The sequence below is a fragment of the Gorilla gorilla genome, chromosome 6 (assembly GCF_029281585.2).
Source record: "Gorilla gorilla gorilla isolate KB3781 chromosome 6, NHGRI_mGorGor1-v2.1_pri, whole genome shotgun sequence".
Lineage (NCBI taxonomy): Eukaryota > Metazoa > Chordata > Mammalia > Primates > Hominidae > Gorilla > Gorilla gorilla.
In genome coordinates, this window is record NC_073230.2 from 16,169,546 (window position 1) to 16,197,156 (window position 27,611).

Below are 27,611 nucleotides of genomic sequence, written 5' to 3' on the forward strand. Positions count from 1 at the left end.
CTAGCCAGTTTTCCCAGCACCATTTATTAAATAGGGAATCCTTTCCCCATTGCTTGTTTTTCTCAGGTTTGTCAAATATCAGATAGTTGTAGATATGCAGCATTATTTCTGAGGGCTCTGTTCTGTTCCATTGATCTATATCTCTGTTTTGGTACCAGTATCATGCTGTTTTGGTTACTGTAGCCTTGTAGTATAGTTTGAAGTCAGGTAGCGTGATGCTTCCAGCTTTGTTCTTTTGGCTTAGGATTGACTTGGCGATGTGGGCTCTTTTTTGGTTCCATATGAACTTTAAAGTAGTTTTTTCCAATTCTGTGAAGAAAGTCATTGGTAGCTTGATGGGGATGGCATTGAATCTGTAAATTACCTTGGGCAGTATGGCCATGTACATGATACTGATTCTTTCTACCCATGAGCATGGAATGTTCTTCCATTTGTTTGTATCCTCTTTTATTTCCTTGAGCAGTGGTTTGTAGTTCTCCTTGAAGAGGTCCTTCTCATCCCTTGTAAGTTGGATTCCTAAGTATTTTATTCTCTTTGAAGCAATTGTGAATGGGAGTTCACTCATGATTTGGCTCTCTGTCTGTTATTGGTGTATAAGAATGCTTGTGATTTTTGTACATTGATTTTGTATCCTGAGACTTTGCTGAAGTTGCTTATCAGCTTAAGGAGATTTTGGGCTGAGACAATGGGGTTTTCTAGATATACAATCATGTCGTCTACAAATAGGGACAATTCGACTTCCTCTTTTCCTAATTGAATACCCTTTATTTCCTTCTCCTGCCTAATTGCCCTGGCCAGAACTTCCAACACTGTGTTGAATGGGAGTGGTGAGAGAGGGCATCCCTGTCTTGTGCCAGTTTTCAAAGGGAATGCTTCCAGTTTTTGCCCATTCAGTATGATATTGGCTGTGGGTTTGTCATAGATAGCTCTTATTATTTTGAAATACGTCCCATCAATACCTAATTTATTGAGAGTTTTTAGCATGAAGGGTTGTTGAATTTTGTCAAAGGCCTTTTCTGCATCTATTGAGATAATCATGTGGTTTTTGTCTTTGGCTCTGTTTATATGCTGGATTACATTTATTGATTTGCGTATATTGAACCAGCCTTGCATCCCAGGGATGAATCCCACTTGATCATGGTGGATAAGCTTTTTGATGTGCTGCTGGATTCAGTTTGCCAGTATTTTATTGAGGATTTTTGCATCAATATTCATCAAGGATATTGGTCTACAATTCTCTTTTTTGGTTGTGTCTCTGCCTGACTTTGGTATCAGGATGATGCTGGCCTCATAAAATGAGTTAGGGAGGATTCCCTCTTTTTATATTGATTGGAATAGTTTCAGAAGGAATGGTACCAGTTCCTCCTTGTACCTCTGGTAGAATTTGGCTGTGAATCCATCTGGTCCTGGACTCTTTTTGGTTGGTAAGCTATTGATTATTGCCACAATTTCAGATCCTGTTATTGTTCTATTCAGAGATTCAACTTCTTCCTTGTTTAGTCTTGGGAGGGTGTATGTGTCCAGGAATTTATCCATTTCTTCTAGATTTTCTAGTTTATTTGCATAGAGGTGTTTATAGTATTCTCTGATGGTAGTTTGTATTTCTGTGGGATGGGTGGTGATATCCCCTTCATCATTTTTTATTGTGTCTATTTGATTCTTCTCTCTTTTTTTCTTTATTAGTCTTGCTAGCGGTCTATCAATTTTGTTGATCCTTTCAAAAAACCAGCTCCTGGATTCATTAATTTTTTGAAGGGTTTTTTGTGTCTCTATTTCCTTCAGTTCTGCTCTGATTTTAGTTATTTCTTGCCTTCTGCTAGCTTTTGAATGTGTTTGCTCTTGCTTTTCCAGTTCTTTTAATTCTGATGTTAGGGTGTCAATTTTGGATCTTTCCTGCTTTCTCTTGTGGGCATTTAGTGCTATAAATCTCCCTCTACACACTGCTTTGAATGTGTCCCAGAGATTCTGGTATGTTGTGTCTTTGTTCTCGTTGGTTTCAAAGAACATCTTTATTTCTGCCTTCATTTCGTTATGTACCCAGTAGTCACTCAGGAGCAGGTTGTTCAGTTTCCATGTAGTTGAGCGGTTTTGAGTGACTTTCTTAATCCTGAGTTCTAGTTTGATTGCACTGTGGTCTGAGAGATAGGTTGTTATAATTTCTGTTCTTTTACATTTGCTGAGGAGAGCTTTACTTCCAAGTATGTGGTCAATTTTGGAATAGGTGTGGTGTGGTGCTGAAAAAAATGTATATTCTGTTGATTTGGGGTGGAGAGTTCTGTAGATGTCTATTAGGTCCACTTGGTGCAGAGCTGAGTTCAATTCCTGGGTATCATTGTTGACTTTCTGTCTTGTTGATATGTCTAATGTTGACAGTGGGGTGTTAAAGTCTCCCATTGTTAATGTGTGGGAGTCTAAGTCTCTTTGTAGGTCACTCAGGACTTGCTTTATGAATCTGGATGCTCCTGTATTGGGTGCATATATATTTAAGATAGTTAGCTCTTCTTGTGGAATTGATCCCTTTACCATTATGTAATGGCCTTCTTTGTCTCTTTTGATCTTTGTTGGTTTAAAGTCTGTTTTATCAGAGACTAGGATTGCAACCCCTGCCTTTTTTTGTTTTCCATTTGCTTGGTAGATCTGCCTCCATCCTTTTATTTTGAGCCTATGTGTGTCTCTGCACGTGAGATGGGTTTCCTGAATACAGCACACTGATGGGTCTTGACTCTTTATCCAATTTGCCAGTCTGTGTCTTTTAATTGGAGCATTTAGTCCATTTACATTTAAAGTTAATAGTGTTATGTGTGAATGTGATCCTGTCATTATGATGTTAGCTGGTTATTTTGCTTGTTAGTTGATGCAGTTTCTTCCTAGTCTCGATGGTCTTTACGGTTTGGCATGATTTTGCAGTGGCTGGTACCAGTTGTTCCTTTCCATGTTTAGTGCTTCCTTCAGGAGCTCTTTTAGGGCAGGCCTGGTGGTGACAAAATCTCTCAGCATTTGCTTGTCTGTAAAGTATTTTATTTCTCCTTCACTTATGAAGCTTAGTTTGGCTGGATATGAAATTCTGGGTTGAAAATTCTTTTCTTTAAGAATGTTGAATATTGGCCCCCACTCTCTTCTGGCTTGTGGAGTTTCTGCTGAGAGATCTGCTGTTAGTCTGATGGGCTTCCCTTTGAGGGTAACCCGACCTTTCTCTCTGGCTGCCCTTAACATTTTTTCCTTCATTTCAACTTTGGTGAATCTGACAATTATGTGTCTTGGAGTTGCTCTTCTCAAGGAGTATCTTTGTGGTGTTCTCTGTATTTCCTGAATCTGAATGTTGGCCTGCCTTGCTAGATTGGGGAAGTTCTCCTGGATAATATCCTGCAGAGTGTTTTCCAACTTGGTTCCATTCTCCCCATCACTTTCAGGTACACCAATCAGACGTAGATTTGGTCTTTTCACATAGTCCCATATTTCTTGGAGGCTTTGCTCTTTTCTTTTTATTCTTTTTTCTCTAAACTTCCCTTCTCGCTTCATTTCATTCATTTCATCTTCCATTGCTGATACCCTTTCTTCCAGTTGATCGCATCAGCTCCTGAGGCTTCTGCATTCTTCATGTAGTTCTCGAGCCTTGGTTTTCAGCTCCATCAGCTCCTTTAAGCACTTCTCTGTATTGGTTATTCTAGTTATACATTCTTCTAAATTTTTTTCAAAGTTTTCAACTTCTTTGCCTTTGGTTTGAATGTCCTCTCGTAGCTCAGAGTAATTTGATCGTCTGAAGCCTTCTTCTCTCAGCTCATCAAAGTCATTCTCTGTCCAGCTTTGTTCCCTTCCTGGTGAGGAACTGTGTTCCTTTGGAGGAGGAGAGGCGCTCTGCTTTTTAGAGTTTCCAGTTTTTCTATTCTGTTTTTTCCCCATCTTTGTGGTTTTATCTACTTTTGGTCTCTGATGATGGTGATGTACAGATGGGTTTTTGGTGTGGATGTCCTTTCTGTTTGTTAGTTTTCCTTCTAACAGACAGGACCCTCAGCTGCAGGTCTGTTGGAGTACTCAGCCGTGTGAGGTGTCAGTCTGCCCCTGCTGGGGGGTGCCTCCCAGATAGGCTGCTCGGGGGTCAGGGGTCAGGGACCCAGTTGAGGAGGCAGTCTGCCCGTTCTCAGATCTCCAGCTGCATGCTGGGAGAACCACTGCTCTATTCAAAGCTGTCAGACAGGGACATTTAAGTCTGCAGAGGTTACTGCTGTCTTTTTGTTTGTCTGTGCCCTGCCCCCAGAGGTGGAGCCTACAGAGGCAGGCAGGCCTCCTTGAGCTGTGGTGGGCTCCACCCAGTTCAAGCTTCCCGGCTGCTTTGTTTACCTAAGCAAGCCTGGGCAATGGCGGGCGCCCCTCCCCCGGCCTTGCTGCCGCCTTGCAGTTTGATCTCAGACTGCTGTGCTAGCAATCAGCAAGACTCCGTGGGCATAGGACCCTCCGAGCCATGTGTGGGATATAATCTCCTGGTGCGCCATTTTTTAAGCCCGTTGGAAAAGCGCAATATTTGGGTGGGAGTGACCCGATTTTCCAGGTGCCATCTGTCACCCCTTTCTTTGACTAGGAAAGGGAACTCCCTGACCCCTTGTGCTTCCCAAGTGAGGCAATGCCTCGCCCTGCTTAGGCTGGCACACGGTGTGCGCACCCACTGACCTGCCCCCAGTGTCTGGCACTCCCTAGTGAGATGAACCCGGTACCTCAGATGGAAATGCAGAAATCACCCGTCTTCTGTGTCGCTCACGCTGGGAGCTGTAGACCAGAGCTGTTCCTATTCGGCCATCTTGGCTCCTTCACCCTCGTTTGTTTCATTCTAGACAGAGTTGCACTTTAAGAAGCTAAAAATTTGTCTATTACCATTCATATAATAGCCTTGTTATGGAAAAATCATTTGTATTGACCACTAATTCAGGTAGAAAGAAGCAATTTCTACATATAGAACACTTCTCTCTTCCTGAAAGGCATCTGGATTTACTGACAAATTCAAATCGTTTTATGGGTAATACAAAAGTGATTCTGAAGTGTCTGTTTTAGCGAAGACATAGTCTTTCAATGTGTTATTTTAAATGTTTTGTTCATTATTATAACCATGTACTCAGGGGTCCTTAGATGAGATACTCCTTATGACTTTTAAAATAATGTAATATAAAATATAAGCTATTTTTTTCTCGGTTATTGTCTCCTTGTTAGTGGTGAATCAGTGAGTGGTGAGGAAATGTGAAGGCCTAGGATACAACTATTTACTATTGTAGACTATATAAGGACTATACCTTTGGGCTTCGTGAAATTTATAATTTTTTAAATTTTTTAAAAAATTTTACTTTAAGTTCTGGGATACATGTGCAGAGCATGCAGATTTGTTACATAGGTATACATGTGCCATGGTGGTTTGCTGTACCCATCAACCCATCATCTACATTAAGTATTTCTCCTAATGCTATCCCTCCCCTAGCCCCCTACTACCTGACAGGCCCCCCATGTGTAATGTTCCCCTCCCTGTATCCATGTGTTCTCATTGTTCGACTCCCACTTATGAGTGAGAACACGTGGTGTTTTGTTTTCTGTTCCTGTGTTAGTTTGCTGAGAATGATGGTTTCCAGCTTCATCCATGTCCCTGCAAAGGACATGAACTCATCCTTTTTTTATAGCTGCATAGTATTCCATGGTGTATATGTGTGACATTTTCTTTATCCAGTCTATCATTGATGGGCATTTCTGTTAGTTCCAAGTCTTTGCTATTGTGAATAGTGCTGCAATAAACATATGCATGCATGTGTCTTTATAGTAGGATGATTTATACTCCTTTGGATATATATACCCAGTAATGGGATGGCTGGGTCAAATTGTATTTCTGGTTCTAGATCCTTGAGGAATCGCCACACTGTCTTCCTCAATGGTTGAGCTAATTTACACTCCCACCAACACTGTAAAAGCGTTTCTATTTCTCCACGTCTTCTCCAGCATCTGTTGTTTCCTGACTTTTTAATGATCACCATTCTAACTGGTGTGAGATAGTATCTCATTGTGGTTTTTAATTTGCATTTCTCTAATGACCAGTGATGAGCTTTTTTTTAATATGTTTTTTGGCCACATAAATGTCTTCTTTCGAGAAGTGTCTGTTCATATCCTTTGCCCACTTTTTGATGGGGTTGTTTTTTTCTTGTAAATTTGTTTAAGTTATTTGTAGATTCTGGATATTAGCCCTTTCTCAGATGGATAGATTTCAAAAATTTTCTCCCATTCTGTAGGTTATCTGTTCACTCTGATGATAGTTTCTTTTGCTGTGCAGAAACTCTTTAGTTTAATTAGGTCCCATTTGTCAATTTTGGATTTTGTTGCAATTGCTTTTAGTGCTTTAGTCATGAAGGCTTTGCCATGCCTATGTCCTGAATGGTATTGCCTAAGTATTCTAGGGTTTTTACGGTTCTAGATCTTACGTTTAAGTCTTTAATCCATACTGAGTTAATTTTTGTATAATGTGTAAGGAATGGGTCCAGTTTCTGTTTTCTGCATATGGCTAGCCAGTTTTCCCAACACCATTTATTAAATAGAAAATCCTTTCCCCGTTGCTTGTTTTTGTCAGGTTTGTCAAAGATCAGATGGTTGTAGATGTGTGGCATTATTTCTCAGGCCTCTGTTATGCTACAATTGTTTATATAACTGTTTTGGTACCACTACCGTGCTGTTTTGGATACTGTATCCTTGTAGTATAGCTTGAAGTCAGGTAGCGTGATGCCTCCAGCTTTGTTCTTTTTGCTTAGGATTGTCTTGGCTATACGGGCTCTTTTTTGGTTCTATATGAAATTTAATGTAGTTTTTTCTAATTCTGCAAAGAAAGTCAATGGTAGCTTGATGGGGATAGCATTGAATCTATAAATTACTTTGGGCAATATGGCCATTTTCACAATATTGATTCTTACTATCCATGAGCATGGAATGTTTTTTCCTTTTATTTTGTCCTCTCTTATTTCCTTGAGCAGTGATTTGTTATGATTTCCGTTCTTTTGTATTTGCTGAGGAATGTTTTACTTTCAATTATGTGGTCAATTTTAGAATAAGTGTGATGTGGTGCTAAGAAGAATGTATATTCTGTTGATTTGGGGTGGAGAGTTCTGTAAATGCCTCTTATCCTCTTGGTCCAGAGCTGAGTTCAAGTCCTGAATAGCCTTGTTAATTTTCTGTCTCATTGATCTGTCTAATATCGACCGTGGGGTATTAAAGTCTCCCACTTTTGTGTGGAAGTCTAAGTCTCTTTGTAGTTCTCCTTGAAGAGGTCCTTCATATCCCTTGTAAGTTGTATTCCTAGGTATTTTGTTCTCTTTATAGCAATTGTGAATGGGAGTTCACTCATGATTTGGCTCTCTGTCTGTTATTGGAGTATAAAAATGCTTGTGATTTTTGCACATTGATTTTGTATCCTGATACTTTGCTGAAGTTGCTTATCAGCTTAAGGAGATTTTGGGCTGAGACCATGGGGTTTTCTAAATATAAAATCATGTCATCTGCAAACAGGGACAATTTGACTTCCTCTCTTCCTATTTGAATTTCCTTTATTTCTTTCTCTTGCCTGATTGCCCTGGCCAGAACTTCCAATACTATGTTGAATAGGAGTGGTGAGTGAGGGCATCCTTGTCTTGTGCCAGTTTTCAAAGGGAGTGCTTCTAGCTTGTGCCCATTCAGTATGACATTGGCTGTGGGTTTGTCATGAATAGCTCTTAGTATTTTAAGATATGTTCCATCAATACCTAGTTTATTGAGAGTTTCTAGCATGAAGGGGTGTTGAGTTTTATTGAAGGCCTTGAGCAGGTATTGAGATAATCATGTGGTTTTTGTCATTGGTTATGTTTATGTACTGTATTATGTTTACTGATTTGTGTATGTTGAACCAGCCTTGCGCCCCAGGGATGAAGCCGACTTGATCATGGTGGATAAGCTTTTGGATGTGCTGCTGCATTTGGTTTGCCAGTATTTAATTGAGGATTTTCGTATTGATGTTCTTCTGGGACATTGGCCTGAAATTTTCATTTTTTGTTGTGTCTCTGCCAGGTTTTGGTATCAGGATGATGCTGGCCTCATAAAATGAGTTAGGGAGGACTCCCTCTTTTTCTGTTGTTTGCAATCATTTCAGAAGGAATGGTACCAGCTTCTCTTTGTACCTCGGTAGAATGCTACTGTGAATTCATCTGGTTCTGGGCTTTTTTTGGTTGGTAGGCTGTTAATTACTGCCTCAATTTCAGAACTCGTTACTGGTCTATTCAGGGATTCAATTTCTTCTTTGTTTAGTCTTGGGAGGGTGTATGTGTCCAGGAATTTATCCATTTTTTCTAGATCTTCTAGTTCATTTGCATAGAGTTGTTTATAGTATTCTCTAATAGTAGTTTGTATTTCTATGGGATCAGTGGTGATATCCCCTTTATCATTTTTATTGTGCCTATTTGATTCTTCTCTTTTATTCTTTATTTATCTTCCTAGCCATGTATTTTGTTAATCTTTTCAAAAAACCAACTCCTGGATTCATTGATTTTTTGAAGCATTTTTTGTGTCTCTATCTCCTTCAGTTCTGCTCTGATCTTAGTTATTTCTTGTCTTCTGCTAGCTTTTGAATTTGTTTGCTCTTGCTTCTCTAGTTTGTTTAATTGTGATGTCAGGGTGTTGATTTTAGATCTTTCCTCCTTTCTCCTGTGGGCATTTAGTGCTATAAATTTCCCTCTAAACACTGCTTTAGCTGTATCCCAGATATTCTGGTATGTTGTGTCTTTGTTCTCGCTGGTTTCAAAGAACTTATTTATTTCAGCCTTAATTTCATTATTTACCCAGTAGTCATTCAGGAGCAGGTTGTTCAGTTTCCAGGTAGTTGTGCAGTTTTGAATGAGTTTCTTAATCTTGAGTTCTAATTTGATGGCACTGTGGCCTGAGAGACTGTTTGTTATGATTTCTGTTATTTTGCATTTGCTCAGGAGTGTTTTACTTTCAATTATGTAGTCAATTTTAGAATAAGTGTGATGTGGTGCTGAGAAGAATGTATATTCTGTTGATTTGGGATGGAGAGTTCTGTAAATGCCGATTAGGTCCTCTTGGTCCATAGCTGAGTTCAAGTCCTGAATATCCTGGTTAATTTTCTGTCTCATTGATCTGTCTAATATTGACAGTGGGGTGTTAAAGTCTCCCACATTTGTGTGACAGTCTAAGTCTCTTTTTAGGTGTCTAAAAATTTGCTTTATGAATATGGGTGCTCCTATATTGGGTGCATATATATTTAGGATATTTAGCTCTGCTTGTTACATTGATCCCATTACCATTATGTCATGCCTTTCTTTGTCTTTTTTGGTCTTTGTTGGTTTAAAGTCTGTTTTCTCAGAGACTAGGATTGCAACCCCTACCTTTTTTTTTTTTTTTTTTTTTTGCTTTCCATTTGCTTGGTAAATATTCCTCTATCCCTTTATTTTGAGCGTACGTGTGTGTTTGCATGTCAGATGGGTCTCCTGAGTACAGCAGATCGATGAGTCTTAACTCTATCCAATTTGCCAGTGTGTGTCTTTTAATTGGGGCATTTAGCCCATTTACATTTAAAGTTAATATTGTTGTGTGTGAACTTGATCGTGTCAGTATGATGCTAGCTGGTTATTTTGCCTGTTACTTGATGCAGTTTCTTCATAGTGTTGATGGTCTTTACAGTATGGTATGTTTTTGCAATGGCTGGTACTGGTTTTTCCTTTGTATATTTAGTGCTTCCTTCAGGAGCTCTTGTAAGGCAGGCCTGGTGGTGACAAAATATCTCAGCATTTGCTTGTCTGTAAAGGATTTTTATTTCTTCTTCACTTATGAAGCTTAGTTTGGCTGGATATGAAATCCTGGGTTGAAAATTCTTTTGTTTAAGAATGTTAAATATTGGCCCCCAGTCTCTTGTGGCTTGTAGGGTTTCTGCAGAGAGATCCACTGTTAGTCTGATGGGCTTCACTTTGTGGGTAACCCAGCCTTTCTCTCTGGCTGCCCTTAACATTTTTTCCTTCATTTCAACCTTGGTGAATCTGACAATTATGTGTCTTGGGATGGCTCTTCTTGAGGAGTATCTTTGTGGCCTTCTCTGTATTTCGTGGATTTGAATGTTGACCTGTTTTGCTAGGTTGGGGAAGTTCTCCTGGATAATATCCTGAAGAGTGTTTTCCAGCTTGTTTCCATTCTCCCTGTCACTTTGAGGTACACCAATCAAAGGTAGGTTTGTTTTTTTCACATGTTCACATATTTCTTGGAGGCTTTGTTCATTCCTTTTCATTCTTTTTTCTCTAATCTTGTCTTCACACTTTATTTCATTAAGTTGATCTTTAATCTCTGATATCCTTTCTTCCACTTGATAGATTCAGCTACTGATACTCGTGTTTGTTTCATGAAGTTCTTGTGCTGTGTTTTTCAGCTCCATCTGGTCATCTATGTTCTTCTCTAAATTGGTTATTCTAGTTAGCAAATCATCCAACCTTTTTTCAAGGTTCTTAGCTTCCTTGCATTGGGTTAGAACATGCTCCTTTAGCTTGGGGGAGTTTACTATTACCAACCTTCTGAAGCCTACTTCTGTCCATTCGTCAAACTCATTCTCCGTCCAGTTTTGTTCCCTTGCTGGTGAGGAGTTGTCATCATTTGGAGGAGAAGAGGCATTCTGGATTTGGAATTTCAGCATTTTGTACTGGTTTTTCCTCATCTTTATCTACCTTTGGTCTTTGATGTTGGTGACCTTTGGATGGGGTTTCTGTGTGGATGTCCTTTTTGTTGAGGTTGATGCTATTCCTTTCTATTAGTTTTCCTTCTAACAGTTAGGACCCTCTGCTGCAGGTCTGTTGGAGTTTGCTGGAGGTCCACTCCAGACCCTGTTTGGCTGGGTATCACCAGAGGAGGCTGCAGAACAGCAAAGATTGCTGCCTGTTCCTTCCTCTGGAAGCTTTGTCCCAGAGGGACACCTGCCAGATGCCAGCTGGAGCTCTCCTATATGAGGTGTCTGTCGACCCTTGCTTGGGGGTATCTCCCAGTCAGGAGGCACGGGAGTGAGGGACCCACTTGAGGAGGCAGTCTGTCCCTTAGCAGAGCTCAAGTGCTATGCTGGGAGATCTGCTGCTCTCTTCAGAGCCAGCAGGCAGGAACATTTAAGTCTGCCAAAGCTGTGCCCACAGCTACCACTTCCCCCAGGTGCTCTGTCTCAGGAAGATGGGAGTTTTATCTATAAGCCCCTTACTGGGGCTGCTGCCTTTCTTTCAGAGGTGCCCTGACCAGGGAGAAGGAATCTAGAGAGGAACATTGGCTACAGTAGGTTTGCTGAGCTGTGGTGGGCTTCACCCAATCCGAACTTCCCCCAGCAGCTTTGTTTATACTGTGAGGGGAAAATCGCCTACTCAAGCCTCAATAATGGTGGATGTTCCTCTCCCCCTCAAGCTCAGGCATCCCAGGTCGACTTCAGACTGCTGTGCTGGCAGCAAGAATTTCAAGCCAGTGGATCTTAGCTTGCTGGGCTCCTTGGGGGTGGGATCCACTGAGCAAGACCACTTGGCTCCCTGGTTTCATCCCCCTTTCCAAGGGAGTGAACGGTTTCGTCTCACTGGAGTTCCAGGCGCCAGTGGGGTAAAAAAAAAAAAAAAAAAAAAAAAAACCCTGCAGCTAGCTCTTTGTCTGCCCAAATGGCCACCCAGTTCTTTGCTTGAAACTCAGGGCCCTGGTGGTGTAGGCACCCGAGGGAATCTCCTGGTCTGCGGGTTGTGAAGACTATGGGAAAAGTGTAGTATCTGGGCCAGAATGCACCGTCCTTCAAGGCACATTCTCTCACAGCTTCCTTCGGCTACAGGAGGGAGTTGTGCTTCCTGACCCCTTGTGCTTCCTGGGTGAGGCAACACCCCACCCTGCTTCTGATTGCCTTCCATGAGCTGCACGCACTGTCTAACCATTCCCAGTGAGATGAGCTGCGTACCTCAGCTGGAAATGCAGAAGTCACCCGCCTTTTGCATTGATCTTGCTGGGAGCTGCAGACTGGAGCTGTTCCTATTTGGTCATCTTGCCAGTCACCTATTTTCCTCCTTTTTCTTTCTTTAAAATAACCTTAGCATACTGTACCTTTTTTCTTTTTTCTTTTATTTTTTGAGACGGAGTCTCGCTGTCGCCCAGGCTGGAGTGCAGTGGCTCGATCTCGGCTCACTGTAGGCTCCGCCCCCGGGGGTTCACCCCATTCTCCTGCCTCAGCCTCCCGCGCAGCTGGGACTACAGGCGCCCGCCACCTCCCAGCTAATTTTTTGTATTTTTAGTAGAGACGGGGTTTCACCGTGTTAGCCAGGATGGTCTCGATCTCCTGACCTCGTGATCCGCCCGCCTCGGCCTCCCAAAGTGCTGGGATTACAGGCGTGAGCCACCGCGCCCGGCCTGTACCTTTTTTCTTTATAAACTTTTAATTTTTTAAAACTTTTGATTATTGTGTAATAACACTTAGGTTAAAACACAAACACACTATAAAGCTGTACAAAACATTTTCTTTCTTTCCATCCTTATTCCATAAACTTTTTCTATTTTTTAAATTTTTATATCTTTTGCTTTTTAAACATTTTTAAAAATGAAGACTCAAGCACACATATTAGCCTAGGCCTACACAGGGTCAGCATCATCAAGACATTATTAGGTGATACGAATTTTTCAGCTCCATTATAATCTCCTGGGACCACCATTGTATATGCAGTCCGTCTTTGTCTGAACATCAGTAGGCAGTGTGTGACTGTACCTCTAAAGATGACCACAGAGTTGTCAGAATTATGCTAATTCCCACTTCAGTTTGTTTGGATTATTTGAGCTGATGTAATGTTTCCAGTCAGAAGACAAGAATAGAATAGCAGTGCACATTCTGAAAGCCTTATTTTCCTTTCTCCTTCAGGGTTTCATAACCTAACTTGGCATAATAAGTCTCATGTGTTGTGCTCAAACTGCATATAACGCTATATTTATGCCTTATATTTGTAGCCCCTATATTTATACCTTAGTATAAAAGAAATGAAGGAAACAAGTGTGTATCCTCTTCTCTGATTTTTACCCAGAATTACATAGATAGCTTCCTATTGTTTGGGTGGCAAGAAGAATAAATACAGGCATGTATTTATCCCCATGATATGCACTACATACAAATTTTTTAGTTTTTTCTTCACAAAAACCCAATGAGTTAGGTATTATCTAAATTTTTTAAATGGATAAAATGTGGCTCTAAGAGATAGACAATGATGAAGTAGCAGGATTTGCATTTAGACCTATGATCTCTGACTGCAAAGCCCATTCTCTTAGTTCCTACGTAATACAGGCTCCTGGAGCCTACTGGGTTAAGAGAGAGCCATGAAGCTCCTTTTCTGCTTTTCCATTGTTAATGCAGCTCTGTGGTACCTGAAGCACTGCTTTGCATGAAGGAAATGATGTACCTTTTTTGTTGCTTTTTTTTTGCTTTTGTTTTTTTTTCCTTTAAATTTATTTATTTATTCCCAGCTTTACTGATATGTAATTGACCAATAAAAATGGTATATACTCAAGGCTTATAATGCGATGTTTTGATTTATGTATACACTATGAAGTGATTACCACAACCAAGCTAATTAAAATATCCATTACCTCACATAGTTACCATTTTTTGTGTGTGTATGTAGTGAGAACTCTCCTACTCTCTTAGCAAATGTCAAGTATAGAATACATTGTTAATAACTGTAGTCACCATGTTGTACATTAGAACTCCAGAACTTATTCATCACATAATCAAATGTTTGTATCCTTTAACAAACATCTTTCAATTTCCTCCATTCCCCAGCCTCTGGCAAATACCAGTCTACTTTCTGTTTCTGAGTTCCACTTACTTGGATTCCACATACAAGTGCGATCATGCAGTATTTGTTTCTGTCTAGCTTATTTTACTTAGCACAATGTCCTCTAGGTTCATCCATGCTGCTACAAATGACAGGATTTCCTTCTTTCTTACTAATTTTCTCATCCATTATGTATATTTCTCATTAATTATATAGTGCATATCTTCTTTTTCCATTCATCCCTTGATGGACACTTAGGTCTATATCTTGGCAATTGTGAATAATGCTGCAATGAAGATAAAATGCAGATTTTTTTTGAGACCCTGATTTCATTTTCTTTGGATATAAACCGAGAAGTGGGATTGCTGGATCAAATGGTAGTTCTATTTGTAGTTGTAGTTTTTTGAGGACTCTCCATATTGTTTTCCATAATCTCTCTACCAAGTTATAATCCCATCCACAGTGTACAACTGTTCCCTTTCTCCACATCGTGATCAGCACTGATTATTGTTTGACCTTTTCATAATAGTTATGCTGACAGATGTGAGGTGATATATCACTGTTGTTTGGATTTACAGGAAGGAACGTATTTTTGATGTATTAAAACACTACTTTCCTCTGGCTTATGTAAAATGCAGGTACTTTGGGTATTATCAATAAAATACAGGCTCTAAATTTGTAAGAAAGGAATCTCTGAGTGCCATGTGTCCCCCTAAAATATTGATTGTGAATCAAATAACATTCACTATTAAAATAGATGTAGCTAAGAATATGAACCATACAGGTAATTTATTAAGTGCTTACTCTATGCTAGGCACTCCTTTTGCCAAGATACACATGGCATAAAATAGAAAGAACATCTTTCAAATATTCTTAAGACTGTAGTCTTGGGAAACTAAACTCTTGAGATAATTGTATGAAAAAGAGTCTAACACATCTTTAAACAGCTGCCTACCTCTCTCTAAACTAGTTAAGAAAGGGTCTAGTGAAAACATGGGCACCACGTCATCTACCTTGTAAGATTCAGAGTGCCTGAGATAGAATTCTAAATGTCTTTGCAGAGAGAAAAAGCAAAACAAGTTGAAAGATGAAGGAATACTATATCCATGTAAGTCTATGGCCAGTAAAGACACTTTTGGGTATGGACAACTGATTTTATCCTATATGAACTTCTTTTAAAGTAATCATACAAATATATACACCCAGAAAAAATGAAAATTCAATGAGAGAGGGGAGTGGGATATCTGAAAAAGCAACGAGCAAAGAAAACAATGGAATTGAGGCTGAAATAGTAACTATGTAACCTGGCTATAAAACAATGTAATAATTAAGGATCTATCACACAAAACGTATAAAAATGTAAAAATATGGTATATTCATAATATAGAATTCTAACTATACTTAAGTTTAAAATAAAGGTGATGTGCATTGTAGAATGTTTAGTTAATAAAATACAGGGGATATATCTGAATATACTAGCTGAGATGTGTCTCTAAGATATTTTGTTAATTGGAAAATATATAATGTAATTTGTAAAATAGACACCATGTATGTAAGATATTTATATATGAAAAAGAAAATACTTAGGAACAATATATACCAAAATTTGAACAGGTTTTATCTTTGGTTGGGGGGGGGGGATTGCAAGGAAGCAGGGGTTGATGATGAAGAACATCTTTTACATTTTATTTTATTAATTTCCTATAATGTTTAATGTTTTAATAAGCATAAATTAATGTAAAATTTCATTATTAAAATGGCTTTTAAAAATAAAGGATATATCCTGTGGAATAGTGAGAAGTAGCTTACCAGCAGTGATCTTGGACAAGTGCTATTTGAGTTTCATATCTCTTCAGTAAGCTGAAGACTTCGCTATTGACCTCAAAGTTAGTGAGTGTGTGAGTGTGTGCGTGTGTGTGGTTGAAATGTAATACAATGCCATATGTAAAGTGCTAATTACAATGTCAGTGATATAGTGTGCCCTTAACCAATAGTAGTCAATATTATGCAACATATATTCAACGTAGGTAACCATAAACCACTAAAATGAAGTTGTAATCATAGAGCATGTTTGTTTGTTGGTTACTTATTCACCAATGAGCAATGTTGCTTAAGCAATAGTTTTTTTTTTTAAACATTTTTGTTTGTGTTCATACATTTGGTGAAATAAATATAAATTTTTCAAAGCAGTCTGGAGATTATTTATGCTGAACAGTAATAGATCAACAGTAAAATATGCAGGTTGGTAAAAGTTAAAAGACATCTCATTTCTCATTTATAAAAAGAGATATACAAATGTTTGGAGACACTTCTAGTTGAAGATTTTATATATAAGGAAGTAAACATTTTGCCACGTACGGCCAGAATAGTTGAAGTGGGAGTGAAGTCGAGAAGTGGTTTATTCCCCCAAAATGGTGTCTTTCAACAATATTTTAAAAGATAACATATTGGCATTATGGCATTATTACTATAAACCTATTATGAGATGATATTAGAACAAGCAGTGTGTAATTATGCTCCTAAGACATGTATAGGAGGAGCTAGAGCAAAGTGTGGCAACTCTTTTTTTTTCTTTTTTCTTTTTTTTGAGATGGAGTCTCGCTCTGTGGCCAGGCTGGAGTGCAGTGGCGTGATCTAGGCTCACTGCAAGCTCCGACTCCTGAGTTCATGCTGTGCTCCCGCCTCAGCCTCCCGAGTAGCTGGGACCACAGGCGCCCACCACCGTGCCTGGCCAATTTTTTTGTATTTTTAGTAGAGACGGGGTTTCAGTGTGTTAGCCAGGATGGTCTCTACCTCCCGACCTCGTGATCCGCCCGCCTCGGCCTCCCAAAGTGCTGGGATTACAGGCGTGAGCCACCGCGCCCTGCCAAAGTGTGGCAACTCTTCATGCGCTCACACTTCCACCATCCAATGGTGGTTTTTTCTCTCTAGCCCCAGACTCAGTTTTTGTCCTAGGTATGCTCCTTTGATGTTAGATGTAAGCTTGGTCTTTGTTTAATGTTGAAGAAAATGACCCTTGTCTATGCCCCTATTTTTATATAGTCTCAAAAGAATCATATATTTAAAAATGCATACACTTATGTTAAGAATCTTTATGTCTCAATGTTTCTGAAACAATGAGACACATAAAATTTGTGGAAATGGTATCATTGAACTAGAGAGCCAGCTTTGGTAATGGGCATTGGCCACTTTTGACATGGAAAATTATCCTCAGAAAGTATATTTGGTGTTTTCATTATAATATTATAGAAAACATTTATAGAAAAAGGTCCATATGCTTTGGTTTTTTCTTTGTTTGTTTTTTGGTAATCATCTTTATGCCATAGTCCTTACCACTTCTGATGATCAACTGGCTCCTCTTCTGCCCGTCCTCAAAGTGCTAACGTTTTAAAAGATATTCTTAGCATACTTCTTTATTACCACACGTTACTTGCACAATACCATCTACTCATACTACAAAATCAACATCACCATCCCTCTCATGTCTCCAGACCTTCAGATCCTTGTTCCCAGTCTCCTAGTGGATGGCATCACCAGAATGACTTCCCACAGGCACTTAAACTCCCAATGTTTCTATGAGATTTAATTTTATTTTCCAGCCAACTTGTTACCACTGTTTTCCTTACAGATGCAAGCAAACTTTCTCAAACTTTTCATGTTTCTATTTAGCCAAGAATCATCAAGCTGAGTTAATCCTACATCTGAATTATCTCTTAGATCCATCATTTCTTCCTCTTTTTCTCTGCTACTGTTTTGGTTCAGGTTCACTTCTTTTTCAAATGAAATATTGCAATTAGTTATTTAACTAGTCTCCCTTCCTTCAAGGTCTCTATTAAACCACCCTTTAATATCTACTCAGCGATTCTTCTAGAGCCAGGATGACCTACTTAAAAAGAAAACAAAATGAAATGTAGTGACTCCCTATTTCCTGTAAGATTAAGTTTAAATGCCTTAGCAGCACCTTTACGATTTGGCCGTAGCCTGCCTTCTACAAGTTTTTGGCAAGCTCTTCTGTTTCTCCTCTAAAGTAATGCTCCCTGGGGTTCAGCAGTAAGAAGCTATTTTCTTTTTTTCCCCTTTCTTTCTTGACAAGTGAAAATTGTGTATAATTATGGTGTACAGTATAAGGCTATGAGATATGTATACATTGTGGAATGGCTAAATCAAGCTATTTACCATATGCATTATCTCACATACTTGTTTTTTGTGTATGGTGAGAATGCTTAAAATCTACTCTCTTAGCATGGTCTCACCTAAATGTGGAGTGTAAAAAAGTTGACCTCATAAAAACAGAGTAAAATGGTGGATACCTGGGGGGTGGGGGTGGGTGGAGTAGAGAGATGTTCGTCTATAAATATAAAATTTTAGTTAGAGAATAATAAGTTTGTTTTTTCATTCTTACATTTGACATGTCCTTTCTCTGCTCTGTGCTTTGGCACTGTCTGCCCCGAAACAGAGTCTTGCTCTGTCGCCAGGCTGGAGTGCAGTGGTGCGATCTTGGCTCACTGCAACCTCCGTTTCCCTGATTCAAGCAATTCTGCTGCCTCTGCCTCCCTAGTTGCTGGGACTACAGGCGTGTGCCACCATGCCCAGCTAATTTTTTTTTTTTTGTATTTTTAGTAGACACAGGGTGTCACCATGTTGGCCAGGATGATCTGATCTCTTGACCTCGTTATCCTCCTGCCTTGGCCTCCCAAAGTGCTAGGATTTCAGGCGAGAGCTACTGTCCCCGGCCCTGTTCTTTATTCTTGGAAGAACTCCTCTGGCCCATGCACTCGCTGTTAAACTACCAAGCCTCTTTTATCTACCACATCTAAGGATCATCTCTTCTGTTATACCTTCTCTACCTTTCAACTTTGACTATGATTGCTGGAATGTTACACATAGTGCTGGTTGCATCACACTGTGATGGCTTAATTGATGCCTCCAGTAGACTGTGAACTTCTCGAGAGCCAGGACCATGTGCCATTGATGTTTGCATTTCTTTATTCCACTCAATATTCTTGTAGTCTCACTATACAGCTATTTTGTTCATAAGACAAAAGAAATTGGAGTTGTTAGTCTTGAACAGCTCTGGGGACTTTGCTAAGGAACCTTCCTGTTTTTTCCAGATTTATATTCTCTTTTAGACATTGCCCTACTTCCTTCCTAAGTAAAAAGCAAGGACTGAGGGAATAAGAATATTTAAGACAGTGTTAATGATGATTACAGCTGAAACCTGCTTTGATTCTTTACCCACACTGAGATGTTCCGGAGAGGCTTCCTGACTGTCAGCACCACTTGAAGCCTTTCCCATTATATCACTGAAGGCAAATAATTCATTGCATTTGGAAGCTAAGCTGTTTAATAGCTAAATTTATGCTCATCCTTTGTTAACTTAAGTTCAACCACTTACTTTATTTGCCATATATTTAGGTAGTCACAGCAGCACTTTCAAAAATATATGCTTGCTTTCTTTCCTTTTCAACATTTCAATTCATGTTACATTGTTTGGAGTTCAATATATATTGATGCTATCCTTAATTTAAATTTAAAAAATTATTTTATTGTGGTATGAGCACTTAATGTGAGTTCCACCCTCTTAACAAATTTTTAAACTGTAAAATACAATATTGGCTATAAGTACAAATATTGTACAGCAGATCTCTGGAATTTATTTCAACCTGATTAACTAAAACTTTATGCTGATTTTCTCCCCATTTTCTTCTCCCCCCCTTTCCCCCACAGCATGCTTTTTTTTAATTGTTTGCTTTATGTTTGTGGTTATATTGAAGGGAGATTTTCTTTCAAGAATGCTTTATGCTCTTAAATCCGATTATAAATTAATAATTTACATAAAATATTATGTAGTGAGATTCAGAGGTAAAAATATCTGGTGATGGCAACAGCTAAGACGACTATTGAACAGTGTTCCAGGTACTGTCCTTAGTAATTTGAACGGAGTGCCCTATTTAATCCTCACAACAGCCCTGTGAAGAAGATTGATATTATTCTTCTATTCCCTAGCAGAGAGAAACAGCAAAGCTTAAACAAGTTAAGTAACTTGCCCACATCACACAGCTGTTAAAGATCAGAACCTGGACTGGGATGCAGGCAGTCTGACTCCAGAGTGCACTCCCATAATTACTACAGCTGTGGATAACATAATTTAGAACGAAACAATTTTTATTCTACCTGAAAATCAGAGGTTTGTCTGTCAGAGGAGTCTTAGCAACTTTTTGAATAGATTGATTCTTCCTTCTTGAAACCATATTCACTACTTCCACAAGTTTTACTTTCATTTCCCCCTATGCTACTGGTAAATTGAACTGTAAATCCCTCTTCTCCTCCTTCTTTGGGATAATTTCGTTACTGCTTCATTAGCCAGTGCATCATGAAAGCATCTCAATACAGCCCTTTGCTGATGCTGAGATATAAGCACTAAGCCACTACTAAATGCGTTCCTGTATTTATTCTTTTTGCCACTCAAACAATGGGAAACTGTCTAGATAATTCCAGGCAAAAACCAGAGAAGAGGATACACATGTATTTGTTTTATACTGAGGCATAAATGTAGGAACTGTGATAAGGGCAATGCTTATGTAACTAGGCAAGTGCAGATTCAGATGTTTAATCAATTAGATTTTATTAACACACACACACACACACCCAGTCTCCCAAATCCAAAGGTATGTACTATTTTTACTGATTAATGTTAGTTTTAAATTTTACATTATAGCTACTCTGTGTTATAGAAAAATAGTATGTTTTGAAATGCAGTACCTTCAGAAAATGAGTGGGAAAGCTGAAGTTGTTTTTATTAGTTTTATAACTACAACGAAAAATACTAACTCTGGAACTGCTAAGGATAATCCTTTTGATGTGAGAGTAAATATTTTTCCATAATGGAATGGCTTTATTGTCAGGATAGATTGGAAATGTATTGCTTTTTTCTTAAGAAAAGTTATATATTCCTATGCATAATCCTCCTCTCCCAAGGAATATTTTTCCTCTCAACTTTATCCTATTAGAAATTAATATTTAGTCCTTATTAAAAATTACTTGTGCTAAAGCAACCATTTTGCTGTTATTAGTCATTTCTACTGTTTGAATGTGGTCCATTTCTGCGATACTATTTTGGTATGAAGAAAATCTGTAAACAGGAAACAGTTTGGGTACATAGGGGAAAGGAGAGATACCAAAGCAAGGGTTGAGCAAAAGTGAAAGGGAAGTACTTACAACTAAAAAAAAGTTGGCAGCAAAGATAACCTTATGTCAATTTCCTATATTTTCCCCAAGACCACTAATGGCCATCTGATAGCCCCATTTGACTCCACAGCAGGGTGTTTGCTTATTGTGGGGAGCAGACACTTTAAAAGGACTGACTGCATACATGAGGCTGGTCCGTGTTTCTCTTAGATGTGACCTTGCCCTGACAATAATCCAGAGACTGATTCTCCATTGGTCAGTGTTATCTAGTCTTCCTTCATCTCTGCACACAATGGCCCTCTGCATCTTTCCATGAAGGCATTGCTATTGCCTTGGGGATCACAGCAGATGCAACTGTACTCGAGCTAGCAGCCTGAAAGAGTTCACAGTTTTTTTTTGTTAGCCTACCCAAAGTTTCAGTTTTGGCTTTTCAGGGTGCTGTCATGGGATACAAACGCATGATGAAGTTGCGTTTTATCTCAGATGCAATGAATTTTCATGGAGACAAACTTGCAGGGTTTTTAAGCTCAGCATTATTAGGAAGATTACAGCTTCAGCTGGTATTCTTTCTGTGGTGAGAACAGTCCAACCACACTCATGTTACCTCAGTTTGAACAGGCAAATAGGAGACTGCTTCTTGGCTTGAAAAGAAGGATTACAAGATCTAAGAGCTTTTGTTCTAGTTTAGATGACGAAGGTTCTCTGCATCCATGTCCCTGGGGGAGCCCATTTTTTTCCACATTCCAAGCACTTGGCTGTGTAATCCTGGGCAAAACTTCTCCCAGGCAAGATCTCCATATGTATTATTTGGTTGCTTTCTCTAATTGTCCTCAAACATCAGCTTAGTATTCACAATAATAGCTACATTTATTGAGCCCTTTCCAAATGCTAGCCGCTGTTCTAAAGGTTTTACCTGTTTAGCTCACTCAATCCTCACAAACTTATGAAGTAGATATCATATTGCCTACATTTTACAGATTCAGGAAACAGAGGCAGAGGGAAGTTAACTAACTTGACCAGGGGCACACAGCTTGGCACTGTCAGAGCTGGGAGGGAATTCCAGGGAGTCTGGCTCTAGAATTTATGGTCTTGCTCTCCAGGGATTGAGAGCGCATCCTTTCAGTAACAAGTGGTTGAGTAAAATGCTATTTTCAGGTCACATTTGTATCCTAACAAGAGTCCCACACAGCTAAGTCTAGGGAAATGTCCCTGGAACACAGCTATAATTCCTAATGGGCCTGAATTTTAAAAAGCTTTCCAGGAATGACCATTCATTTTAAGAACAGTGTGGAAGGAGACTGGAGGGTCCAATGAAGCTGCTGAGTAGTAATCAGGCTGGTATCTGAGACAAGACTCAGAACTGGTTCTCCAGGGGCATGGCAATATAAGTCTATTGTGAAATGTGGCTTTTTAATGGGTAGCTGGGGACTCCATTCAACAGCCTTACCTTAAAACAGCAAGTCCGCATATTGAATGGTTTACTGGTCTTGGCTATTTTAGTTCCCGTGAGTCCTTAGTTCTGTTAGCTCCTGTCTTTGATTCTTCCATGTCAGGATAAGAAGTTACTGCTTTAACTACAGGCCAGTGTGGTCATTGTGGCCACTGGTTCTTCTGTATCTCTGTGCAGATCGAAATACAATTCTTTCCTAAGAAATAATTTTGGGGTCCCAGGAGAACAGTGTCTGCATGTGACTCTCATAATCCACCCTGAAGTGACCTCTCAGTCATTGACCACATGTTGTTGGTTTCTCTAGAATTGACAATTACTTAAAGTCACGTTCCTAGATCACATGTTAAGCCCTGCAAGGTAAAAAATTATGTCTTATTCAATATATTCATTGCTTATTATAGGTGATAGTAAACATGTTATTTTGTTTTGACCTGTTAAAATATACCAGAGTCTCTTTGCAAAACTAACTTTTCTAATATGGCTGTAATATGGATAACGAAATAGTCTAAAGGGTGTCAGTTGACCTATGTCTGAGAATCACAGTTTATTTCATATTTATATATTTCTTCTAACAAAATGGGATACATGTGCAGAATATGCAGGTTTGTTACACAAGTATACATGTGCCATGGTGTTTTGCTGCACCTATTGACCCGTTCTCTAAGTTCCCTCCCCTCACCTCTCCACCCCTCAACAGGCTCTGGTGTGTGCTGTTTGCCTCTCTGTGTCCAGAGAATCATACAGTTTTAAAGCTTAGGGTAATTTTGAACTAGAAAAAGAACATAATGATTTATAAAATTTGATTTCAAAAGTGTTTGAATTTTTGTGCTAAGAAGTAATTACTTTGGTTTATATTTGAATTTACTTTATTCATGCTGGGCGGCCTTTTCTTCCATTAAGCAATGGTTTTATATAATTTTTAGGTCATATTTAGTAGTTTTTCCACCCACATCTCCCTTCTTCCATTGTTATACAAAAATATAAGTGGTAAAATATATTGGCCCGATGCTGATGGTGCTTTTAAAATATAATTATTTAATTCTGAGACTCTGGGAGGGGGGGCTTAGATCTCTGCTTTGGGTGTTCTTCTCAGATGTGGTGCTTTTAAAAAAAAGTGTAATTATTTAATTCTGAGACTCAGAGAAGGCTTGGATCTACGCATTGGGTGTTATTCTCAGATGCAGAGATGTAAATGCCATTTTTCTGTTCTGTTTTCAGGTCACATGTGCCAATTTAACGAACGGTGGAAAGTCAGAACTTCTGAAATCAGGAAGCAGCAAATCCACACTAAAGCACATATGGACAGAAAGCAGCAAAGACTTGTCTATCAGCCGACTCCTGTCACAGACTTTTCGTGGCAAAGAGAATGATACAGATTTGGACCTGAGATATGACACCCCAGAACCTTATTCTGAGCAAGACCTCTGGGACTGGCTGAGGAACTCCACAGACCTTCAAGAGCCTCGGCCCAGGGCCAAGAGAAGGCCCATTGTTAAAACGGGCAAGTTTAAGAAAATGTTTGGATGGGGCGATTTTCATTCCAACATCAAAACAGTGAAGCTGAACCTGTTGATAACTGGGAAAATTGTAGATCATGGCAATGGGACATTTAGTGTTTATTTCAGGCATAATTCAACTGGTCAAGGGAATGTATCTGTCAGCTTGGTACCCCCTACAAAAATCGTGGAATTTGACTTGGCACAACAAACCGTGATTGATGCCAAAGATTCCAAGTCTTTTAATTGTCGCATTGAATATGAAAAGGTTGACAAGGCTACCAAGAACACACTCTGCAACTATGACCCTTCAAAAACCTGTTACCAGGAGCAGACCCAAAGTCATGTATCCTGGCTCTGCTCCAAGCCCTTTAAGGTGATCTGTATTTACATTTCCTTTTATAGTACAGATTATAAACTGGTACAGAAAGTGTGCCCTGACTACAACTACCACAGTGACACACCTTACTTTCCCTCGGGATGAAGGTGAACATGGGGGTGAGACTGAAGCCTGAGGAATTAAAGGTCATATGACAGGGCTGTTACCTCAAAGAAGGTCACATCTGTTGCCTGGAATGTGTCTACACTGCTGCTCTTGTCAACTGGCTGCAAAATACACTAGTGGAAAACAATCTGATGTAATTTCTGCCCAGTCAGCTTCATCCCTCAGTATAATTGTAAATCATCACAGATTTTGAAGTCACACCTGAAGACATGCTCTCACATATAGAGGTACACAAACACACTGTCATGCACATTTCAGCTTGCATCTATCATGATTCCTGTTGAGAGGGCTTTCATTGTCTGACTCATAATGGTTCAGGATCAACTATCATCAAACGGAAGGATTAACTAGACAGAGAATGTTTCTAACACTTGCTGTTATGGAAATCTCTTTTAAAGTCTTGAGTACATGCTAATCAATAATCTCCACTCATGCATTCCTACTGCTTGGAGTAGCTGTACTGGTAAATACTACTGTAGGAGTATCTGCTTGTTAAAATGGAAAAATGTGTCTTTAGAGCTCAGTGTTCTTTATTTTACAAACACAACAAAATGTAGTAACTTTTTTCCAGCATACAGTAGGCACATTCAAAGTGGTCCAAAATGGCTCTTTTTTCTTTGAAAGGGGCCTGTTCTCAGTAAAGATGAGCAAACATTTGGAATTTACATGTGGGCAGACATTGGGATAACAACTTTCATCACCAATCATTGGACTTTTGTGAAGTCGACACCAGCTAAGGCTGCTTAAAATAAGTTCTGATCATTATATAAGAAGGGAAATGCCTGGCAGACACCATGTAAGTTATAAGTGTCTGTCTTATCTTTACTACACATATTGTAACAAATTCAATATCCTAGTCTTCATTTGTATGAATGGTTTGTATTGTACATAGTTTAACCAAGTGTTATTTGAGCTGCTTATTAATATTAACTTGTACTTGTCTCTCTGCTTGTTATTGGTTAAGAAAAAAGGATATGAGGAATTCGTTTTATCAATGTAGCTGTGAACGCCATTAAAAAGACAAACTTAATGTACAGAGCATTTATTCAGATCAAGTATTGTTGAAAGCTATACATATACAACATTACAGTCTGTCTGTATTTAGATATTTTATTTCTGGACAAAATGAAATGTACATAAAAATAAAACACTTAAAGTTGAGTTTCAATATGTACTTGTGTAAGATGGTGATTTAAATGGTTCTGACAAGAAGAATGTGCTGGAATACAGTCTTGGCTTTGCATCTCATATCTCTAAATTTGTACAGAACTATCTAAACTGCTGTTAGTTGCCCAGTCAAAACAACTTAAGAGTTTCAATCTGAAGCCTGGGGAATTTGTGGCGTATAGCATTGCATACATTTTTGGTTTGGTGTCATGCTAGTTATTCAGGAATTCCAAAAATCAATGAACATAAGGAGATAATTGAGGTCTCCTAAATTAATTATATATAGTTGAATTATTTCCTGACCAGTCTTTATTTAGCAGAAGAACGGAAGTGAAAGCATTCTTTTTGCTTTAGCAGAGTCAAGATGCCTGAAGATTGTGGCTGAATTATCCTGATTATACTGTAATGACTCAACTCAACTGAAGAAATTGTGATAACATTGGAGGGCTTCAATGCTCAATTTACCTATAGCAGATTGGATCAACATATATATATATATATATAGCATTGTTTATGGACATTAACTTTATTTAAAAAAATAATTGCTGTACACAATCTCAGCAAAATAACCAGATGAAGAAATATGGGAGGTGACCAATTTTTAAAGCCATGAGTTGGGAATCGGAATTTGAATTGTTTCAAAGGTTAACAAACTATGTCAAATTAAGAACACAAATTCATTATCATCTTCCCCTTATGGTACTTAGAAATAAGTCTGTTTTCATACAGAAAATAATGAAAGTACTGCAAGAGAAACAAAACCAGAATTCTAAAGTGAGAACTCAATAACCGATTTGATTAACGAGAGTCAACTGCAAATCGAGCACTCATTACTCTGTTAAACGTCCATTTCTTGAAATGCTCCAAAATATCTCGACCATTTATATCAATATAGTTGTTATTAATTAATTTACCATGGAATTTAGAAGCTAATGTTAGAACAGCGTCTCTTTGGTACAACAGGCAGTAAGACCTTAATGAGTCCTGGCTGCTGAACATACTTGCCGTAGATAAATCTTGTCTGTCATTCTGGAGTTTACTTATCAAAAGTGATCACTTAGGAATCAGTTGGCTCTTAGCAAACATGAGAGTAAGTAAGAAAGGAAAAAATATATTTTTAAAGGATCATTCGATTAGTGGACTATAAGTCTCATTGTATGGTCTGATCTGTCATTTTGTAATACAAAATTCAAAGTAAGATAAAAATGTACTTCAGTCTCCAACCCTCTATCTTGCATTCTAACCTCCCAGTGAAATGTAGCTTATACAGTTTTATAAACACACAGAACACAGCTAACTAACATTCATAGACTGAAATGTTTTACTGAGATTTTCTTTAGAAGAAAAACAAAATAAGAAGAAAAGATGTAGCAAACTTCCAACAAGCATTTTAATTTTAAAAAATCCAAACCTTCAGGACCCTTATTCTGGGCCGGTACACACTCATCCCAAACTTCTATATCAACAACACCTCTATCTGTAATAGAGAAAAATTATTATGATATAGAACTTTGATTCAAAGAAATGTATTTGCACCCATTAAATTCTTCCTTTCTTAGACAAGGAAATGGGTGAAGGAAGATGATCAATGTCAAAGATCAAAGGCTCAGAGGAAAACTATTAGACCAACTTGTTGCTTAAACAAACTGGTTAAGTTTTAACTGTGTTAGAAAATGCTTTTGTTATTTGCAAAATAAACTTTAAGCAACACTAAGAAAAATAACATTCTCTAGAATCCTAAATGTTATTTCACGCCTTTGCTGAAGTATAGAAAAAAAAAAAAAACTTCCAGGTGGAAGTGGTTAGTATCTGATGCAAACATGGGTTTGTCATCTCCTATTGTTCGTTTCAAAAACATTTTAGTAAAATCAAAATTATTATAAAGTATTGATTGTTGTAGCTTCTTGCCTCATGGAAGAAAAATGATACAAATTACTGGTTTATTTCTTTATAAAACAAAAAAAATGAATTGTCATGTTCTCAGTTGGGCATTT

The 27,611-nt window shown here is 38.6% G+C and overlaps 1 protein-coding gene across 1 annotated transcript in view; it reads left to right on the forward strand.

Moving 5' to 3' along the window:
- The window catches only part of NXPH1 (neurexophilin 1), a 320,216-nt gene extending 294,605 nt beyond the window's left edge, over positions 1–25,611 (forward strand). The window contains exon 3 of the mRNA XM_019030340.4: positions 23,668–25,611. Within this exon, the coding sequence (XP_018885885.2) occupies positions 23,668–24,429 (762 nt within the window). The 3' untranslated portion in view covers positions 24,430–25,611. The remainder of the gene's footprint in view (positions 1–23,667) is intronic.
- Positions 25,612–27,611: the final 2,000 nt, after the last annotated feature.